We start from the raw sequence: 19,799 nt of genomic DNA, 5'->3' as shown, positions 1-19,799 counted from the left end.
TCCAAATTACAGCCAGCTCCGACTTTTACGCACGGATCATAAAGATAACCAGTTTGAATCGCTGTTATTAAATGTTTTTAATGACATTTTTTTTTATTTAAAAGTGAATATTTTCTGAAACATCTGGTTGATATGAGACCAGCATGTCACGTATTTACACTGACTTTATTAAACCATGGGAGGAAAAAAGGGTTCATCAGACAAACAACAGGTGAAACTGTTGATGTGTCAGAGCTCTTCCTGATCTCTTCAAACATGAGAGAGAGTTTAAAGTGAAATCACAAACACTTCATCCACTCATAACCCTCCCTGACCCCCCAGCTGAGAGACATCCTGACAGGCTGTCTTCTTTATCTCCTCTGCAACATAGTTTAAATGTTGTAAACATGTGAAAGTACTCCAGTTGTGTCTTGTTCTTCAGCTTGTTTTAACCTTGCCACTCTCTCACACCTTTAAAGCCCAAACCTCCACCTCTCTAACACCACCTTCTGGCGACTTCGGGGCATTGCTGGACAGAAACCACCTATCAGGTTGCAGGAGACGGTGTTGCTGTATGAGGGTCAATCCATGCCACAGCGAGGGCGAAACAGGAGTAATATAATTGTGGGAATTGTGCATTAACAAGTCGCTAAATCTTCTGGGATAGAGTCAGATTGTGAGGAAGGAAGTCTAACTAAAGCATTGCCTCGAGTCACATAAGATAGATTTTCATCACCAATAGTGGTTGTTTAAAGGGATAGTTCAGGTCTTTTGATGTGGGGTTGTATGAGGTACTTACCCGTGGTCAGTGTGTTACCTGCAGCAGATGACCGTCAGCTCTCCCCTGTGTGGAGAAGCAGCATGAAGCACTGACAGGGTGGCAGATCATTGTACTCTGGTCATCTACAGCAGCTAATACACTGACTAGAGATACGTACCTCATACAACCCCACATCAAAAGATCCAAAATATTGCTTTAATGCTGTGTTCACCACCAAGGAAGCAAGTTTGACCACAAGATTATTCGTCCCAAACAGCCAGACGACTTTACTGTACATTAGCCGTGAGCGAGCAGGAAGCTGGTGTCTGTGTCTCTGTATTTGAATTCAGGTCGACTCTCACTGAAGTCAGCACTCACCAAAGACTCCGGTTCCCTCTCTTCTGTCCCCCTCTCCTCTTCGTAACGTTATGCTCATTAAGTAAGGTACATTTCCCCTCCAGCTCCAGTCATCAGTCAACATTATGGTAAATAAACACCCGACAACAGAGGTCACCTCGGTGGATCGCTGCTGTATATAAAACCATGATAAGTGCAGCTTTAAACGCAATTATAATTCGACAAGTTCCTTTTTATCAGGTTCACAGAATCAACTACCTCTTTTCTTCACAAAACAAATCTTATTATTTAACAAAACTAACCCAAGGAATCATTCGTCAGACACCTCAGCCCTTCAAAACAAGCACGTTTGGTAGACGTTGCAGTTGCCTCAAGGATTACATTGCAGCCGTTTCGAGTTTGGCAGTTTGGAGTCGAGCCTTTACTTCTGTTACTTATGTATGTCACTAAGTAACAGGTGTTATATACATTTATATACTTATTATAAAATATATACACTCCAGTCAGTCAGCAGACATACAGTTGCTACTGCTTTAGCGCCGTTATTTTAGATCACACTACCTTGCACGGCACGACCCGCCTGACTCTGCCTCTGATTGGCTACATCCTGCCCGTTAAGTAATGCTCATGTGCAACTCTCGCCAAAGATTGAACAGAGGCAAGATGTCTCACTCTGTAGCTAAAATGAAGCGTTCAAGACACAGTGTGAAAAGGGGTGCAGCAGCAATGCACCATATAAGAAAAATAATGTGTTTTTTGAAAATTAAAGCATGTAAACCTACTCTACTAGGACTCCTAAATGAAAGTGTGAACTTGAAAAGTAGCATAATATGACCTCTTTAACACAATTTGTCCTTTTCCTTCCTCTAAAATGCCCAAATGTTATTCACTTGTTACTCCTCTGTACCTAACTTGAACCTCAAGTATTTTATTCAGACAATTAAATCACATTATGGTTTAATCGGAATTAGTGCCACATTATGATGGAAACTGACTAAAGTCAAAATAGCTCCTGGAGTTTCCTCACAGACATCACTGTCCACTATAAAAGCCCTCACAGCCTCTTGAAGCTCATCTTGTCCTTCAGGGTTTCCCCCTCTTTACTCCTTGTGGCACTGATCGCCTCTCATACAGCCTACCCTCCCCCTTCCCTGTAGTTTCCACACAGGGACAGCCTACGTGTTTTCCTCATGAGGTAAAGTGCATTGAGCGTTTCCTCACACGTCTGGTAATGGACCCAGAGCTCTGCAGGTTCTTCCCTTGTGTTTGAGCGATTGTAAAAAAATAAAATAAAATCCAGATTCTTCTTCACTGTTGTTACCCTCATCCTCATCATCAGACCCAGCGGGAGCAGAGAGGGGAGGAAGATGGGCTGCTGCTCGGCACGATGCATGCTGATCCTCCTGTGTTGTCTGCAACTGGTAAGATGTTTTTATTTTATTTTACACAGGATGCGTCGACACACATCAGGACTAACTTCTCCTCTGTGGTGGACAACTTCATGAAAAAAACTCCCAAAACTACAAATCAGAGCAACATTTTCTGATGACTTCAGACTTTTACAGATCTCCGTAAAGTTCATTTTTTTGGGTGCTTTGAAACCTCACTTTTTATATTGTTTCTGACCTTTTCTCACATTCAGACTACAGACTGCAATATGTTATTAATCACCAAACCAGCTTGTTGTTCTTTGGTGTTGCGTCTGATGACCTTCCATTCACATTGTCATTATCAAGTCAGGATTCTGCATAAACTGCAAACTAAAATGAAATAAAGACACAAATCTGAGCTGATTAGTGCTTTTATCAACCAGCTGATGAACATAAAGTTACGTTCATAACAGTTAAGTTCATCATTTTAGTTATTTTACATGCAAAAATGCCCAAAACAACTAGTTAAAATGTGAATATTGGCAAGTTTTCTTGGTGATCTGTAAAAGAAAACTGAATGTCTTTGTGTTTTGAATTTGAAGACATCACCTCGAGCTCTGGTGACTTATCACAGGGATGTTTAACTACTTTCTTACATCAAAAAATTGGCAGATTGATCAATATTGAGGATAATTCTTGGCTACAGGCCTTTTAAAGTTTATTTTTTTGTGAACTGTCCTCATAGGAAGCTTATTGTCGTTGGAGGCCCTCTGACCGCCCTCTTCTACAACCACCACAATGAAAGGCTGCACCCACTGTGTCCTCCTCCTCCTGTGTTTCCCACCCTGCCCCCCCTCTTCATCCGACCCTCAGAGGACACAACATTATAACCGCGTCTGTCTTTTCTCCCAGCATGCCTTGTCCCTCACGGCTCAGTTGCCTTGACAACTTATGAGAATGAAAAACCTTGAGGGACACACGGGCAAAGAATCAGCGCCTAACAGCCCCGAGGCTGCACCGCCTCACCTGACAGAGAGTCATCTTTTCTGTAAGTCATCATCAGGGTGTCTGAACTGTTTCTGCTCCCCAACAGATCACGGCGCTGGAGAGGCAGGTGTTCGACTTCCTCGGCTACCAGTGGGCGCCCATCATGATCAACTTCTTTCACATCATCGTGGTCATCCTGGGCCTTTTTGGCGTCATCCAGTACAGATCGCGCTACGTTATTATGGTGAGGAAACTGTCTGAGCTTGATAAAAGTTTGTGCTAACCCTGAGAGACGTAGAGTAATTTTAAGAGTGTGTCATACATCAGTGCCATTTGATTCAGGAGAGCCTTAAGTTTAAGTCTGGCTCATTTAAAGTCCCAATTTTACATTTCAGCATATCATCAGAGTAACGGACTGTAGCTTCTTTTAGCTAGTTAGCTTGGTTAGCCATGCATGTAGGGGTATGTTGGACTGGGACCGGTCAGGGCTAGCTAGTTTGCATGCTAACTTCAGTCGATATCTCTGCAACATCAATACGAAGACATCATAATGTCAGAACTGTTTTTTCTTCACGTCCAATTTGGTAGTTTTAGATATTTTTAAAAATGTTTTTTGACTAAAATGCTTACATAGTGCACCTTTAATGTGAACAGACCTCAGGACATTTTTATTTAAAGGATGTACTTGGATCATTTAATCGTCTACTTTACTTGGTAATTCTGAGGTAATCGATTTCCTGACTTTTTTTTTTAAAAGTCATGTCACATTTTAAAATGTACAGTGAAGGTCTCTGAGGGCTAAAGCACTGAACAATAAATGTTGGTTTACACACAACCTTGTTCGGCTTGTTATGAGTATTTCAACATTTTGGGAAATAGACCTGTCCGAGTTAAATGAGAAGGTTGAAACCGCTCTCATATATCTGTACGTTAAATATGAAGCCAGCAGCTGGTTAGCATAGCTTAGCTTAAGGACCGGAAACAAGGAGAAGCAGCTTGTCAGGTTGCTGAGAGCAGCAATACAGGAAGTCACCGAAAATAGTCCTACACATAACCTCTCATAAAACCACAAACTGAAGCTTTTACACTGTGTTTTTACAGATTAAACAAATAAGATAAATCATGTTATTACTGAGTTTTAATGCTGCTGGTAGGTGTATTTTGTTGCCTGTGGATGGAGCAAGGATAGCTGTTTCCCCCTGTTTCTAGTATTTGTGCTAAGCTAAGCTAACCTGGCTGTGGATTCATATTTAGTATAAAATCAAGGAAGTGAAATCGATCATCTCATCTAACTCTCTCTCTCTTCTTTTAAAAAAAGAAGTGAATAAATGCATTTACCAAAATATCCAACTCCTCATCACAGATGCAGATCAACCATAAGAGTCTCCCCTCTTATTTACATGACACAGTTGTGACATATAAGTATGAAATGGGCAGAAAACAAAGGAAAAAACCTGTTTTAATCAAGAGAAAGCTAGTAACTGGAGTATTTATTGATTGGATATCTGAGATGTGTGTTTGTTCATGTTTGTGTGCATGGAGGTGGTGTGAGAGCTATTTTAAAAAAATTGTATTTAACCTTTGTTATACCAAGAATGTTCCCATTGAGATCCAGAATCTCTTATAAGTTGTACTGAATAAGAAAACCATTCATTCATTTATTCATTCAAGGGTTTCTGGAGTCACTGATATGTCACAAGAAACACGCAACATTCAGAGAAACATCACCCTAATGGTGTTGTGATGTCTCATATTTATCTTGTAAACCACTCTGGTCGTGTCAGATTCAGGACAATTGTTAGTAAAAAAGAGCAGCCCAGAGTTTAATCCATTTTCTTTGTAATGAACGTACCTTTTGTCTTCTCAGTACCTGCTGTGGATGCTGTTGTGGGTTGGCTGGAATGTCTTTGTCAGCTGTCTCTACTTGGATCTGGGAGGGCTTTCAAAGGTAAGTCACGTTAAGTGTCAGATAATTAGAGACTCGGGCAGCTTCAGCTCCTAAATACAGTGTTCAGCTCAGGACCTGCCTTCGGAAACAGTCGCATGAATAAACAGCATGTTGACTGTATGTTCCTGTTCTCAGGTACGAAACGTTTAGTGTTGAAAAACATATTGAAGTGGCATTTTTTTGGTCCTGATTGATGCTGAAGACCCAAAGAGTGGTGACAACAGTTCAGTATTTGTGGTATAATTGGTTTGAGCAGAGATAAGTCCTGGTGATGAGTGGAGGAGATACAATAATGATGCAATCATAGAGAAAACTTAACTTTTCTGAAGTAATTTCTCATTTATCAAGTGAAAATACAAAACGTTGGATGGTTTCGACGTGACAAATACAGCACTTTTAATTGTTTGACTGCAATTTAAACACATTTGTGTCTGATAACTTCTGACAGGCGTTAGTTGTTATTTGTTGATATTTTATACAAACAATTAAATCGATCCATGCAGCTTTTCTTTCAAACTGTCTTCCAGTTTGGTCTCTTTCTACCGGCAGCTCGTCTCGACAATAGAGCTTTTAAGATCCATCATTCTTATCTTTCTCTCCGGACTCGTCACTGTGAAGTGAAGCATTAAATTTCCATAACTATGCAGCACTTAACTGGTATTAATCTATTATATCAATTACATAACTGCCTTCTTCTTTTTTCACTTTGGGCTGTTTTGCCAAGACATAACTCTGTGAGACGAGACAAACAAAACGATTAGAAATAAACTGAACCCTTCTTTTAATAATAATACGACTGGTAATAAACTTTATTTATATAGTACAATACATGCTTAAAATGCAACACAAAGTGATCACCATAAAAGCAGATAATCATAACATTTTTGATAAAACAATAAAGTCAATTTTAATGAAACAGACAGGAGGGGACAAGATGAAACAACCATTATGTAAAAACACTGCAGGAGAAAGCCAGGAGTGTGTCACGGCTGCCTCTCTGTGCCTGTTAGTCCTGACCTCAAGAACAATCAAGAGGTTTGAGTCAGAGGATCTGAGGGGAACATATATAATACAAAGTCCAGCCCTGATTGCATTCAATATATATTCTCTGTACTGTTTTCAGTTGAGTATATACCACTTTGTGAAACACGAGTGTATAAAGGATGTTTCTACATGAGATCAGGAACACATCGTGAGAGACTGCATTTTGTTTTATGTACACAGCATCCCGACTCTTCTGAACCAGGGCTGTAATATAGTTTCAACATCCTTTTTTATGAACATTTAACTGTGGAATTAAATCCAATATCGCATTACAAAAACTCCTTTTTTTTACAGTTTGAAACATTCACACAGATAATTTACGTCCTCTGAATCAAAATTATCACCAGATCAATCCCTTCAAATGTTGTGCAATTCACTGCACACGCTAGAGAAAATACCAAATAATGAATTGTTTTTATAAACGTTTCACTTCACAGCCCTCATATATGAAAAATGTTTTTTGTCTAACTTGTTAATTTTATTGTTTCTGTGCTTTCTATTGTTTTATGGCTTTTTGTCCTCATTATTTCAGACACACATTTAAAACTGATGTTTTTTATACAGTAATTAATAATAGAATTACATGAAATAAAAGAAAAACGATAGCTTAATAGATGATGAAAGTAATCGTTAGTAGTGGCTCCAGACAGGAAGCGAGGCTCATACTAAAACATATCATGTTCTCACTGCACCTGATCCTCGATGCAGGTCAGATTTCTCTGTGCTCGGTCTATTAAAGCAGAAATATCTTCAAGAACCTGAGAGCTCAGGAGTCGTCTTCACGTCTCCTCTGCCTGTTTTGTCCTTGCAGGACAGCGATATTCTCTCCCTGGGAGTGTCGTCACATCGCTCGTGGTGGATGGACAACGGGCCGGGGTGTGAGAGGAGCGACGGCCTTCCCTCCGATGGGTGGCAGAACCAGCAGAACCCGGAGCTGAGCACGGTGCTGAGCTGCTGGCTGGAATACCAGTACATAGAGATCCTGCACTGCATCGTCCAGCTCCTCGTATCGGTGAGAGTCTGATTAGTCGGATTAGTCCGTCTAACTCTAGACTTTTGTTACATACAGTATATTGTGTCGAGTTGTGTGCTTACATCATCCCAGATGTTTACAACAATGTTCAAACCCAGAGAAATCCACAAGTTGACTCAAAGTAATGATGCATTTCATTTGGTCACATGTCGCTACTCCTGAGATAGGAAAGTCAGCTAATGAGGCTAAACTAAACATGACTAAAACTTTAAAACATTACCTCTTCTGTAAAGCAAGTCTGATCTCACTTGCACGAGTGTATTCGCCCCAAACATCCAGATCATTTTACTGTACATCGGCTGTAAGGATGCTGAGTGCAGTGGCCACTTCAAAATACAAATCAAAGAGCCACTGCTGCACCGTGGCGTCCGTTCAAGGTTCTTTTGGCTTTCATGGTTTATTTTTCCAAAAAAGCAAGCGAGCAAAGAACAAAAGGATCCTGCATGTCTCTCCTGCACAGGTAAAAAGAAAAACATAGGCCCACCCAGGTGCATCATGGTCCTGCAACTATCCTTCTGCCTATATAACCTAGGGACCACACAGTGCATACAAAATATGAATGAGACAAGACTAAACATGCTAAACAATAATTGAACTAAACAAATAACTTGCAAAGGAAAATGCTATCACACTCCTAATGTAAAACAACTAAACATCTAGAAAAATCTAACAACAAACTGACTTTGCTTTAGATAATTACACAGACCTGCCTGATAAGAGGAAAACATAGCAAAATACTCTTGTTTTGAATCGATGTACTGGGCATTTTTACACAAGCTGGTGTGAGTTTTCTCTCACTGCACAAAGATTGTATATCTGCAGACACACCAGACATTTTGACTCGTCATAGTAGGAAAGAACACAGGTGTTTCTAAATATAACATGAACAAAGCAGCTAAATTTAATTCTGTCATCATTCATTTATTATTTACACCTGTGCTGTCCCGTTGTCAGGAGAGCATTTCTAAAGTGTGTTTGTGATGAATAATGCTTTTTAGGATCAAAGAAAGAACATTAGTTGTGCGATTAACTGTGCGATTCACTTTTAAACATTTTTATGTTAATCTTTTGTAGCTCCTGGGATTTGTTTACGCCTGCTACGTCGTCAGCACTTTCTCAGATGAGGAGGACAGCTGTAAGTACGCTGCTGATCAATTATAGACACCACAGATGTCATTTATTCTGCACATATTATTCATTCGAAAAACAATATCCATCAAGACATTTTAGAGTTATTTATCCCCAAAATATAACAGAATGCTTCCTGCATAATTTGCCATTCCACTTTATGTTTTTGTTAACACTGAGGTTGTTTATCATGTTTTTACGTTTTTCTTTCCTCGCGTTATTTCAGTTAATTTCATTGGTGAATTCCATCATCCATCCAAACCCTCTCAGTTGCTCTTCTACTGACCTGCTGGTATGTTTAGCGGCACGATAGCTATTACTTTTAATTTCATTTTCCACCTTATTTACCCAACATTTTACGCGTAATGTATTTTTTCTGTGTCTTTGCATAGATTATAAATAACCACAAAAAATGGTTGAAGAAAAGCGGAGAAGAAGCCGGACAGAAGGAAACAACTGAAGATCGTGAAATTGCTTTTGCCTGTTTGTCAAATAAAACATCATGTGAACCTTTAGTGTACACACTGTCTGGAGTCAAGAGGGGAATTATCAGTATATTACTATATGATGTGTTATTCCTCCGACCTTAAATGCTGTAAAGCTAAATGTAAATCTACCTCTCTGCGTGTGTGTGTGTGCATGTGTGAACGAAAGAGATAGAAATCACTGGATATTCAGCACTCGAGTACAAAAGAAAAGTGTTTTAAAAGATGTAAATAAGTAGCTCATTTTTAAATGTTTTTTTTAATGCATAATTTAATAATGTGTCATTTTAGTGTGAAAACCACCCAACTTATTAAGTGTGCGATGAAATAAACCACGTCTACAACAGAGTTTGTATCGAGGTGTTGTACACAATTGTTTATTATTAAACATTTATAAGATATGTAAAGTGATTTTGTTTTTGTTTTGTTTTGTTCTGGGTACCTCCTTAACATTAGACTACCTCATTTAGCCTACAGCACGAGGAAATAGTGTTTTTTTGTTTGTTGCTTGTTTGTTTTTGTTTGTTCTGAATGGCTACCACATTTATAGCACAAGAATTTTTTACTAACACTGGAAACTAAAATATTACACTGCCGCTGTTTCATCGGCGTGAAGTTGATCTTATATTCATTTTTAAAGCTTAAATAATGAGAAACTAGTGTTTTTGTTGTGTTTTAACATTACTTCATATAATTAGCCCCTGTTAGAAAATAAGATATTGCACTGCCACTGTTTTATAGGCTCGAAGTTGGTGTTATATTCATTTTAAAAGCTTAAATAATGAGAAAATAGTGTGTTTTAGGTAGTAAATGTGATGTAAACACGGTTACTATGGAACGCACCGACTGCTGCTGCTAGGTAGCCGTTGATGCGTCGGCTACGTCACCGACGTCAGTTCCGCCTCGCAGACCCCGGATGAAGCTGCCATTGGGGCAAGTGAGCAGGGCCACCGAGGCTGGTTGGATTTTAATTTAACGGTGAGGGGGTCGGAGCGGATTGAAGCCCCGCAGGATTAATGTCGACAGGGCAGCGCGGAGTGCCAGCAGGGCTACGACGAGCAAACTGTCCGCGCCGAACAGAGACAGCGGCTAACAGCTGCTGCTAACTGTGTTTAACTGTTAGCAAAGTAACGCAGAGGAACAGCTTCTCTCTTCTGTCTCAGCTATTAGCCTCGGCACACAGCGGAGTTTGTGCGGCTCGCACACTGTACGTCTTGTCGAGGCTTCAACTGACACAACACCTGGTGGATGAATGATGTCTGCCGCTAGTATTGACCCTCAGGTAAGCAGCGAGGAGAAGCGCTCCGGGTTTTTATTTCTCCAGAGAGGCGAGATGTGTGCGGTGTGTGCATCCCCCCCCTCTGAAGACGATGCCTGCTAGTTAGCTAGTTAGCCATCTGAGAGGGGAGGTTAGCTAGAAAACTGGTCTCTGCTGGTAACCAAAGGCCTGGACCACAGCTCCCAGTGGGTATCTCTCTGGCCAAATGTTGTCACAACACACCGCCCAGCATTTTTTTTTTTTTTACTCTTACGTTATGTGTCAGTCACGTTTTCAGACGAGACGTCAAAACATCTCAATGTGTAGCTAGGATAATGTGTGATGCCTTGAAAAAACACTGGAGACCCATGCAAGCTTTCTTTATCCCTCCTTTCACATGTGTACCTCCTTTTACTGCGACCACCAAGACATCGAAAGGACAAGATGCAAGCAAAGGTAAGAGGCGCTCCTCTATCCAAGGATTATACACATACCTGTTTACATACCTGTCACCTGATGCCTCGTGTGTCATGTACTATAGCCCTTATGTCAACAGGGAAGCCCAAACAACATCCACATAGCAATAAATAATGTATGAGCAGCAGTTTGGATCACACGTTTGCTTCACAGTTAAATGAAGATACATCATTGTGAGAGCAAACAGCTCATCATTGTAAAACACCTCTCACTTTTCAAAAGGTCAGCTCCACTAAAGGTTACATTTGGACAGGCAGGATAATCTATTTTTAATCATTACACATCGTGATTGTTTTAAAGGGTAGCTCTACCAATTCTACACATTTAAGTGTGTTTAGAGGTCTTACAGGTTTACTTCTGCATATGTGGAGAAAAAAAGTAGAAAAAAGGCCTTTTGTAGCTGCATGTAATCTGATAAATTGCCTCCAGTGATACTGCTCAGTGGCTAAATTGCATTGTGGGTAATGTAGGCACCAGGTTTTGAAAAGGAAGAAGAATGCAAGGGGGAAAAAAAAGGCATTTTTCTGCTTTTCTAAACCTGGCTCCCTCATTACCCTCAATGCAACGTAGCCACTGAGTGGCATCGCTGGAGGCAATTTATCAGATTACATGCAGCTTCCTCATACTACTTTTTTCACATATGCAGTAGTACTCCCGAAGACCTGTAAACACTATTAAATGTGTAAAATTTGTGGAATTGCCCTTTAATTCTCTGACTGTATCTTCACTATAGCTTTAATGGGGTTCACACGGCTCTGTTGCTGTGTTGTCAGAAACAAATTAGTGGCAGTTAAAATAAGCAGATAAAATTAAAGTTGCATTTTTCAGTGATGATGTGATAAATCTATGATTTAACTAGAACCGGTACAATGCAGATATGTTAGACTTCATATTAGAGCTGGCAACATTATTGTTGGGGTGCAATTAATCGAAATGTTACCAAAACTGTAACATGGCGGAGTGAGTGCAATATCCAAATCGCAAGAAGCTTCAGTTTCTTGTTAAAGGTAAAATGTGTGACAAATGTGTGTGTATTGAAGTCCTGTAGTGCTGCAGAGTCCTTGTTCTCAAGATTTAAGACATGTGTGTTTTTAATCCTTTAATCAGTGAAAATGAAAATTGTGTTAGATAAACATCATAATTCCATTGAATTGAGAATCATAACGCACTTGTAATATCAGTCAAAAATAATCGCAATGAGATTCATTTTTTTTACCATGTCGTGCAGTCCTATTTGGAAAAATTCTGATGGTCCAGCTTTGACAACAGCTTGATTTTATTGCAGCCTTTCCAGTTTCAGTGCAGAATGGCTCCCTCCACCAGAAGGACACAGTCCATGATAATGACTTTGAGCCTTATCTTACCAGCCAGTCTAATCAGGTACTGTGAACCTAAAATCATTTTATTTGGTTTAATTCCTGTCGCATTCTGCCGCCCTAACAAATTATCTTGATTCTATTTCTGTTTGTAGAATAACAGCTATCAATCCATGACAGACCCGTACCTGTCCAGCTACTATGCCCCCTCCATTGGGTTTCCATACCCGCTCAGTGAGGCTCCTTGGTCTACAGGAGGTGACCCACCGATCCCCTACCTGACACCCTATGCCCCTCTCAGCAATGGGGACCATCACTTCATGCACGACACAGTGTTTGGGCAGCCGGGGGGGCTCAGCAGCAGCATCTATCCTCACAGGTTTAACTTTTTCCCTGAGAACCCAGCCTTCTCAGCCTGGGGCACCAGCGGTTCTCAGGGTCAGCAGACTCAGAGCTCAGCCTACGGGGGCAGTTACAGCTACCCACCCAGCTCTCTAGGAGGCACCTTAGTCCCTGATGGCCAGACAGGTTTTCATAGTGACACCCTGAGCAAGGCTCCAGGTATGAACAGCCTGGAGCAGGGCATGCTGGGCCTCAAAATAGGTGGGGATGTGACAGGAAGTGGTTCAGGTGTGAAGAGTGGTTCTGTGATTGGTGGAGGTGGCGGTGTAGCTGCGGCTGTCGCAACAGGCAACGGTGGCACACCAATTGGGATGCCCCCTCCGAAACCTACGTCATGGGCTGCTATCGCGAGTAAACCTGCCAAGCTGCAGCAGCAAAAGACCAAGAACAAACCTGGACCACCCCTCGCTGGAGGAGGTCTGCCTCCACCCCCCATTAAACACAACATGGACATTGATACATGGGATAACAAAGGGACCATTACCAAGATGGCCCCTCCTTTACCCCCCCACCATCACCACCACCACCACCACCAACAGCACCAGCACCAGCACCAGCACCAGCCCCAGCTTCACTCCCATGCTCCCAGTCTCATACCCCCCCTCCAGCAGTCCCTGCAGTCTGCCCAGTCCCTTGTGCAGCAGATGACCATGCAGGGACCTCCACCTCCTCCTCCACAGTCCTACCAGAATCACAACTCCGCTCCAACACCTCAGACCCGCTGGGTAGCCCCACGCAACCGCAACTTGTGCTACGGCGGTGGAAGCTTGGACAGCAGCGGCTCCTCTAACGGCGGCGGTGTTGGTAATGGAGGTGGAGGGGGTGGGGGTGTGCCTCAAGAGCCGGGAGCAGAGTCCCACCCCGTGCTGGAGAAGCTGCGTGCGGCCCACAGCTACAACCCCAAGGAGTTCGACTGGAACCTGAAAAACGGCCGCGTGTTCATCATCAAGAGCTACTCCGAGGACGACATCCACCGCTCCATCAAGTACTCCATCTGGTGCAGCACGGAGCACGGCAACAAACGTTTGGACTCAGCCTTCAGAGCTATGAACGCTAAAGGTCCCGTCTACTTGTTGTTCAGCGTCAACGGCAGCGGCCATTTCTGCGGCGTGGCCGAAATGCGCTCGCCTGTGGACTACGGCACCAGCGCTGGCGTTTGGGCGCAGGACAAGTGGAAGGGCAAGTTTGATGTGAACTGGTTGTTTGTAAAGGACGTGCCAAATAGCCAGCTGCGCCACATCCGCCTAGAGAACAATGACAACAAGCCAGTCACCAATTCACGTGACACTCAAGAGGTTCCTCTGGAAAAGGCGAAGCAGGTGCTCAAGATTATCGCCCAGTACAAACACACCACCTCCATCTTTGATGACTTCTCCCACTATGAGAAGAAGCAGGAGGAGGAGGAGGTGGTGAAAAAGGTAGTGATTTCCTTCAGACTTAACACATGACACTTTTCAATTTTCAATTAAAGATATACCAAACTATAATGACTGAAGTGGAGAATACTTTGGCTCACTTTGTGAAAAGTAAAGCAAGGTCCTCCACAGAGTTATATAAATAATAGGCAAATGCAAATCCACAGACCTGAGTTTCCCTTTCTGAATGACAAATATAGACCACTGTCGCCTCGTGGTATGGTGAGTTATCTCACAGACACTGAATGTGCGAGCTAGTTTCGTCATACTTACCTGAAGTCTTTGCGATGTCTTCATGTGCAGCCTTTTTTCCGAGACACAAGCGACTTGGGCTGACACATCAGTCAGCTACTTCTTTAATATTACTCCGGTGTGTCTCGGCCCTAATGATGAAAACAAAACCCAGGTACAGGCAAAACTTATGTATTTTGTATCCAGCAAACACACCTTTATGACAAATGGCACACATGAAAGCCGTCTTGTTGATGTAACTATTTTATCTCTTCTTTTATGTATAAATGTCAGAAAGGAAGGCAACTCCCTGCTCTCACACAATAGACCACTCCCTCCCTTCAGCAAAAATAAAAATAACCATCCCTTCCCTGCCGAATGGTATTTGCACAGTCCGTCACTTATTAGCTTGTCGTTCTTTTTATTTGAAAGGTTTTCTGGTGTTAAAAGTGATGAGATGTCTTTTTCTAATGTGACTCTTCAGTAAGACTTTGTGTGTTTTTTTTAACAGAGCTATGAGCCTGCCTCAATACAGAGCCGATCCCGACTTGATCAGGTAATGTTAACTTATTTCTCTCTCTCTTTCTGGTTTTGGCCTGATATTGACAGATATCACTGTATGACAAATGTGTGCAGAATCACAGACATGAAGTCGTAAATTTGATATATGATGTAATTAATTGTGTTGCACTGCTGTACATCTCACCAGACAAAACTCACATTGTGAAAAAAGAAAACTTCCATATCTCATTTTGTTTGTCTAGAATTACAGTTTGCCTAAAATCATTAATTTATGCAAAAATGATAACACATTATGGTAAAATTTTCAGGAAAGCTAAGACTTTTGTAATTTACTGTTATAAAAATACAGCCCTGTCCCCTGCCATAGTGTGTAAGAGACCCTCCGGCTCCACTAGAGGTCAGTGTGTGAGGACGACAATTCAGCTCGCCTAGGTGTGAAAAATACAGGCGAGGGGTCGATAATGATGTGAGCAAAGGACGACCACAATTGAAAAAGCCATTAATTAGTCTGCGTTGGGAGGTCAGGGATGGTTAGGTGGTTCATTCATTAGGGAGGGGTATCATTAGGATTTCATCGATACTACTAATCTTATTGATACTTTCTATCAGTTTGGTTCTATGTTGGTATTCTTATTGGTTATTTTTCATAACGAAATAGTTTCTTTTTAAAAGATACATTATTAAAGAAAAGGAGAGACTAAGCTCAGAACAGGAAAAGAACAAAATATTTGAAATATAACTATTGCTTTAGAGCAGCAACAGTTATATTTACAACAGTAAAAACTCAATTCATAAGCTCATCAAAATACTGAGTGAAGTTTATAACGTCAATAGCAGGTTTCTGTCCCATCCCCATTATTTATTTATAGGAGTTTCATACAGGCGACCAGCATTTGAGTTCTGTGTGAGACAACAGCTGTTGGTGTTTTTGAGGAAGAGGTTATTTTAACCGAAACAATGGTCCCTTCTCGTAAACCTAACCAAGTGGTTTTGGTGCCTTTGTTTTGAATATGTCAAAGCCAGCGGGTCTGTTACACAGGCTGGCGTGATGCCTGGTTGAAAAATGAGTCTTGTCCTGGAGTATTACAGGTGTGGGTGATGTGATACTGATTAATCTGTCTAATAATTTCTTGATATGTTTTATTTCTCCCCCAGGATCGTCAGAAGTAAACAGAAGACGGCTGCCGACGAAATTTAGATTAAAGAGGAAACACAAGGACATAAAGAAATTGAAAACTAATATTTTTTTCTAGTTCATTTTGTTGACTTCGGCCCACGTCAAACTCTTGACCCACGTCGCTCCTGGTTCCTAGTCTTCAAGATGCGTGCAGGGATGAAGCTAGTTCCACCAGTCGAATCGCTTCAATAATATATATTTTCTTGTTTTTTCTGTATTTTTTAGCCTTATAAAACTCTATCGCTACCCCGGAACTTGCATTCTTAACTAAATATAAGTAACAAATATCTGCACGTCTGTTTTTTGGAAATCTCTTGACAACATGCTGCTGATATTCAGTGACTGTTCACTTTGTGGTTTGTGTGTTGGAGAAATGTTAAGTGCTTGTATTGGTTAATCTTAACGAGTGAACAACACTTTATTGACAAATGTCTGCTATCTGTGTGTGGCCAGTTGTATTTTATATTATCAGAAGAAAAAAAAACTACTTCTATAAAGCCCCTTTTTTTCAATGTGAGGGGGGCGTCTTACGTTGGTGGAGGAATGTGTACACTGAAAGTTTCTGTATGCATAGACTTAATCGTGCAAGGTTGTGACGTTAGAAAGCGTAAATGTTAGAAAAATATTTTGAATAATGTATCACCTGGCTTATAAACTGATTTAAATTTAGCGGAGAAAATGTGGGATTTCGTCTCTCCAGAGTGGAGCCTTAACATTTCTTTTCAGCACTAGTACAAATGAAATTTGTAATTTTCGTTTTTTCCAGAATTGTACCTCAAAATTTTCAGCTATAGAGATTCAGGGAAAAGACGTCTAGAGATCAATTGCTCTTAAAGGTGGTCCCTCTCTTTCTTATTTAAAGGATGGAAATACAAATATACTGTATGAGTTCTGGTTTTTATCAACACAAAAATTTGCTTTCTGTCTGATTCCCCTGTGACTTTAATTTCCCTCTGTTCCCCCGCTGTTCCAACAGAGGTCTCTGTTAGTGAAATTCTGGAGGAAATGTAGCATGTACTGCTTTTAAAAACTCAAGCCAGGCCTGTCACTTTTTTTTTGTTTCTTGTTCTCTCTTAACATGATTATAATCTTGGCATTCTCATCATTTTCATAGCTATAATAACCTGTCCACATCATCCTCAGACAATGTAAGCTTTAATGTACCGGCATTTCTAACTGAGATCGCCTCAAAATGTTTAACTGTAGCATTATACTTAACTGATTTATTGTCAAGTGTATGAAAACCCAGAGACTAGCCTATATGGTATATGTTTGTGACTTTTCTTTTTTTAATTGCTTGCTGTATCGTGTGTATGCAAGAGTGAAAGAAAAGAGAGGGAGTATGATTGTGGAGCAATCAGAGTTATATTACTGGTATTGGAATATAGAAAATTTATGCAAAAAGAAAAAAAAAAAAAATTTAAGTCATCCCTGAATTAAATATCCGTTGTATCAGAGGTCACCATCACATTCTTAGATTTGATCATGATCATTATTAAAGATATACTTATCTGTACTCTGTTGGCTTTTTATTATGTCAGATGTATTATTAAGGCCTCCGCTCATGGAGGTTATGTTTTTACCCGTGTCTGTTGGTTTGTCAGCAGGTTTACACAAAAACTGCTGAACGGATTGGGTTGGAGGATGGGTCTGTTTTTGGTACAGATTCTTTCTTTAATATTGTGCGAATCACCATTTTCGTTCATTTCTCAGGGAATAATGTATGAATCTTAATTTTAAAAACCAGCCTTATTTAGGTGGCTGGTATCTACGAGTGAGTACAAGAGGAGAGCACTTTCAGATATTTAGACTTCACTCTCAGCAGCAGCAGGTGTTGTTCAGTTGGGAGGTACGACAGTCGTCAATCATGACATTAAACATTCAACAGCCGCACACCAATTTGTAATGTAATTAGTTTTTACTTCCCATGAAACACAAATAGTGGGAGAATGATTTTACAGCTGATGTGTTGAACTTTATTCACCAAACACTCCCAATCCTCTCCGGTTGCAGCTTCTTCACTCTGAGGACTGAATATCTTAAATCTGTCTTAATCTGCAGAATATCTTTGGGGTTTGGACCGTTGGTCAGACTTTGGTTTATTTTGTCTGACCAGCTGTTGGAAACCAAAGATATTCAGTTTACTTGTCATATGACAAAGAAACTGAACAAACCTTCACATTTTAATTCAGATATGTTTGGTTTGAAAACTGGCTGAAAAGACGGATCTATGAAGATAGCTGCAGATTAACTATTTTGTTGATCAAGTAAATTAATTAATCAACAAATGTTTTAACCTGAGATCACCTTGGACCTTGTAAGTTAGGATTTCACCTGCTTACTTTCTGATGTAAACTACATCGAAGGATTGATAACTTAATAATAATTAGGGATAAACTGATTATCAGTATCTGTTTGTGTGTGTGTGTGTGTGTGTGTGTCTGGTTGCTTATAAAATAGATTAAAGGGTCACTATGTAGTTTTGGAGAAGAGTATATTTTACAATATTAATGAGGTAATAATAATAACAATAACTGAATAAACAAGCTGTGCTCAGAGGAAAATAGAGTCCCCAGAGCACTGTTTGAAGCTAGAAAGGTGGCAGGGTCCGCCACATATAAACAAAGTAAACAAAATGAATTTTGTTGTCCTTTAAGGTCAGTTTGTTTATTCAGTTTATTCAGACGTGAAAACAAACAGTTTGTTTATTTAGTTTGTTTAGGCATAAATAAATCAGCCAGTGAAAATCTTTCTCTTCTGATTAAAATGTCCAAATATACATCATGCACCTTTAATTTAAAAATGTCCTCTATGTCCCGCCCACATCACTATCTGACTGGTTACCGGTAATAGCCTATCAATAATGAATAATCTGAATCTACTAGTCACTAAAGTTACCTAGTAAATTTGGAGGAGTGGAAGTATAAAATAGCAGAAAAAATGGAAATGCTCAAGTTAAGTACATTAAAATTGTACATAATTGTTATATTTCATCACTGATTTTTTTAAATTTGGACACAAAGATTTTTATTTTCAGTTAAAATACAAATCAGTCCAATTATCAGTTAACAGTCATCTTGATCACTGATCATCAGTGTCAGTATCGGCCCTAATAAAATCTTTTTCATACTCCACAATCCATCCTGAAATAAAGAAGCACTCCTGGTTTATGTGACAAACCTCACAGAAACATCAACATCTTACAAAATGATACAAAACCTGCAAGAAAATCAACACAGTCTGGTTACATTTAGCTGACGGTCGCTGATGAAACACTGTTTTCCTGCAGATGTTTTAAACCTCTTCGTGGATGCTGCAGGACGGGGGGATGGTGGAGGTGGAGGTGGTGGAGGGGGATTCCTCTCTTGGCATTCACCGCGTGCCTTAATTGTATGGCTAATAAATCAAGGTCCGCCGTGAACACGAGGAGCGGCACCCTGGTCCCCTGATCGAGGGAAGTTGGAGCTTTATTCGCATCTGATTGTGCCCATCACGCACTGAAACACACAAACACAATGACTCGACAGGCCTGAGCGCCATTAAAACGCGATGCATATTTAAAATGTCCTCACATGAGATCTGTATTTCATAGGCCACAAATCAAACAAGACTCGAGCGCAAACATCACATTTAAAAACACACATCAGTCAACCTCCTCCTCCTCTTCTTCTTCTTCTTCTTGTCCTTGTTATCACCTCCTCTCTCTAACGCCATCATAATGAGCTCCTCGGCTCCTCGGCTCCAGCTCCGGTGTGCGCAGCTGCGCGCCTTCATTCCGCAACACAGCAGCTGTTGTTCAGCTCCACAGCTGACAGTCCTCGGTGGAAACATCCCTGCGCATTATGTGATTTAAAAGAGGCGGACATGGAGGTGAAGCAGGCCGAACAATAGCGTCCACAGTGCTGGCAGC

At 40.7% G+C, this 19,799-nt stretch overlaps 2 protein-coding genes across 3 annotated transcripts; both read left to right on the top strand.

Annotated features, from left to right (window-relative positions):
• Positions 1-2,305: 2,305 nt before the first annotated feature.
• On the top strand, positions 2,306-9,492 carry nkain5 (sodium/potassium transporting ATPase interacting 5). Of its 2 annotated transcripts, XM_084366289.1 has the most exons (7): positions 2,306-2,517; positions 3,560-3,697; positions 5,321-5,401; positions 7,257-7,457; positions 8,553-8,613; positions 8,833-8,898; positions 8,999-9,492. In XM_084366289.1, exons 1-6 carry the CDS (start codon positions 2,464-2,466, stop codon positions 8,889-8,891), a joined length of 594 nt encoding a protein of 197 aa, XP_084222415.1. In that variant the 5' UTR covers positions 2,306-2,463; the 3' UTR covers positions 8,892-8,898; positions 8,999-9,492. The 2 variants fall into 2 exon arrangements, with proteins under 2 accessions (XP_084222415.1, XP_084222416.1); XM_084366290.1 differs by lacking the exon at positions 8,833-8,898.
• A 483-nt stretch (positions 9,493-9,975) lies between these two features.
• On the top strand, positions 9,976-17,405 carry ythdf1 (YTH N6-methyladenosine RNA binding protein F1). Its single transcript, XM_084367398.1, has 6 exons — positions 9,976-10,373; positions 10,778-10,805; positions 12,112-12,206; positions 12,298-13,962; positions 14,702-14,746; positions 15,868-17,405. Exons 1-6 carry the CDS (start codon positions 10,344-10,346, stop codon positions 15,880-15,882), a joined length of 1,878 nt encoding a protein of 625 aa, XP_084223524.1. The 5' UTR covers positions 9,976-10,343; the 3' UTR covers positions 15,883-17,405.
• The last annotated feature ends 2,394 nt before the right edge of the window (positions 17,406-19,799 follow it).

This window comes from Pagrus pagrus (genome assembly GCF_965226575.1).
Source record: "Pagrus pagrus genome assembly, chromosome: 11".
Lineage (NCBI taxonomy): Eukaryota > Metazoa > Chordata > Actinopteri > Spariformes > Sparidae > Pagrus > Pagrus pagrus.
The sequence above is the reverse complement of the archived record's forward strand: the minus strand, read 5'-3'. Positions and strand labels throughout refer to the sequence as shown.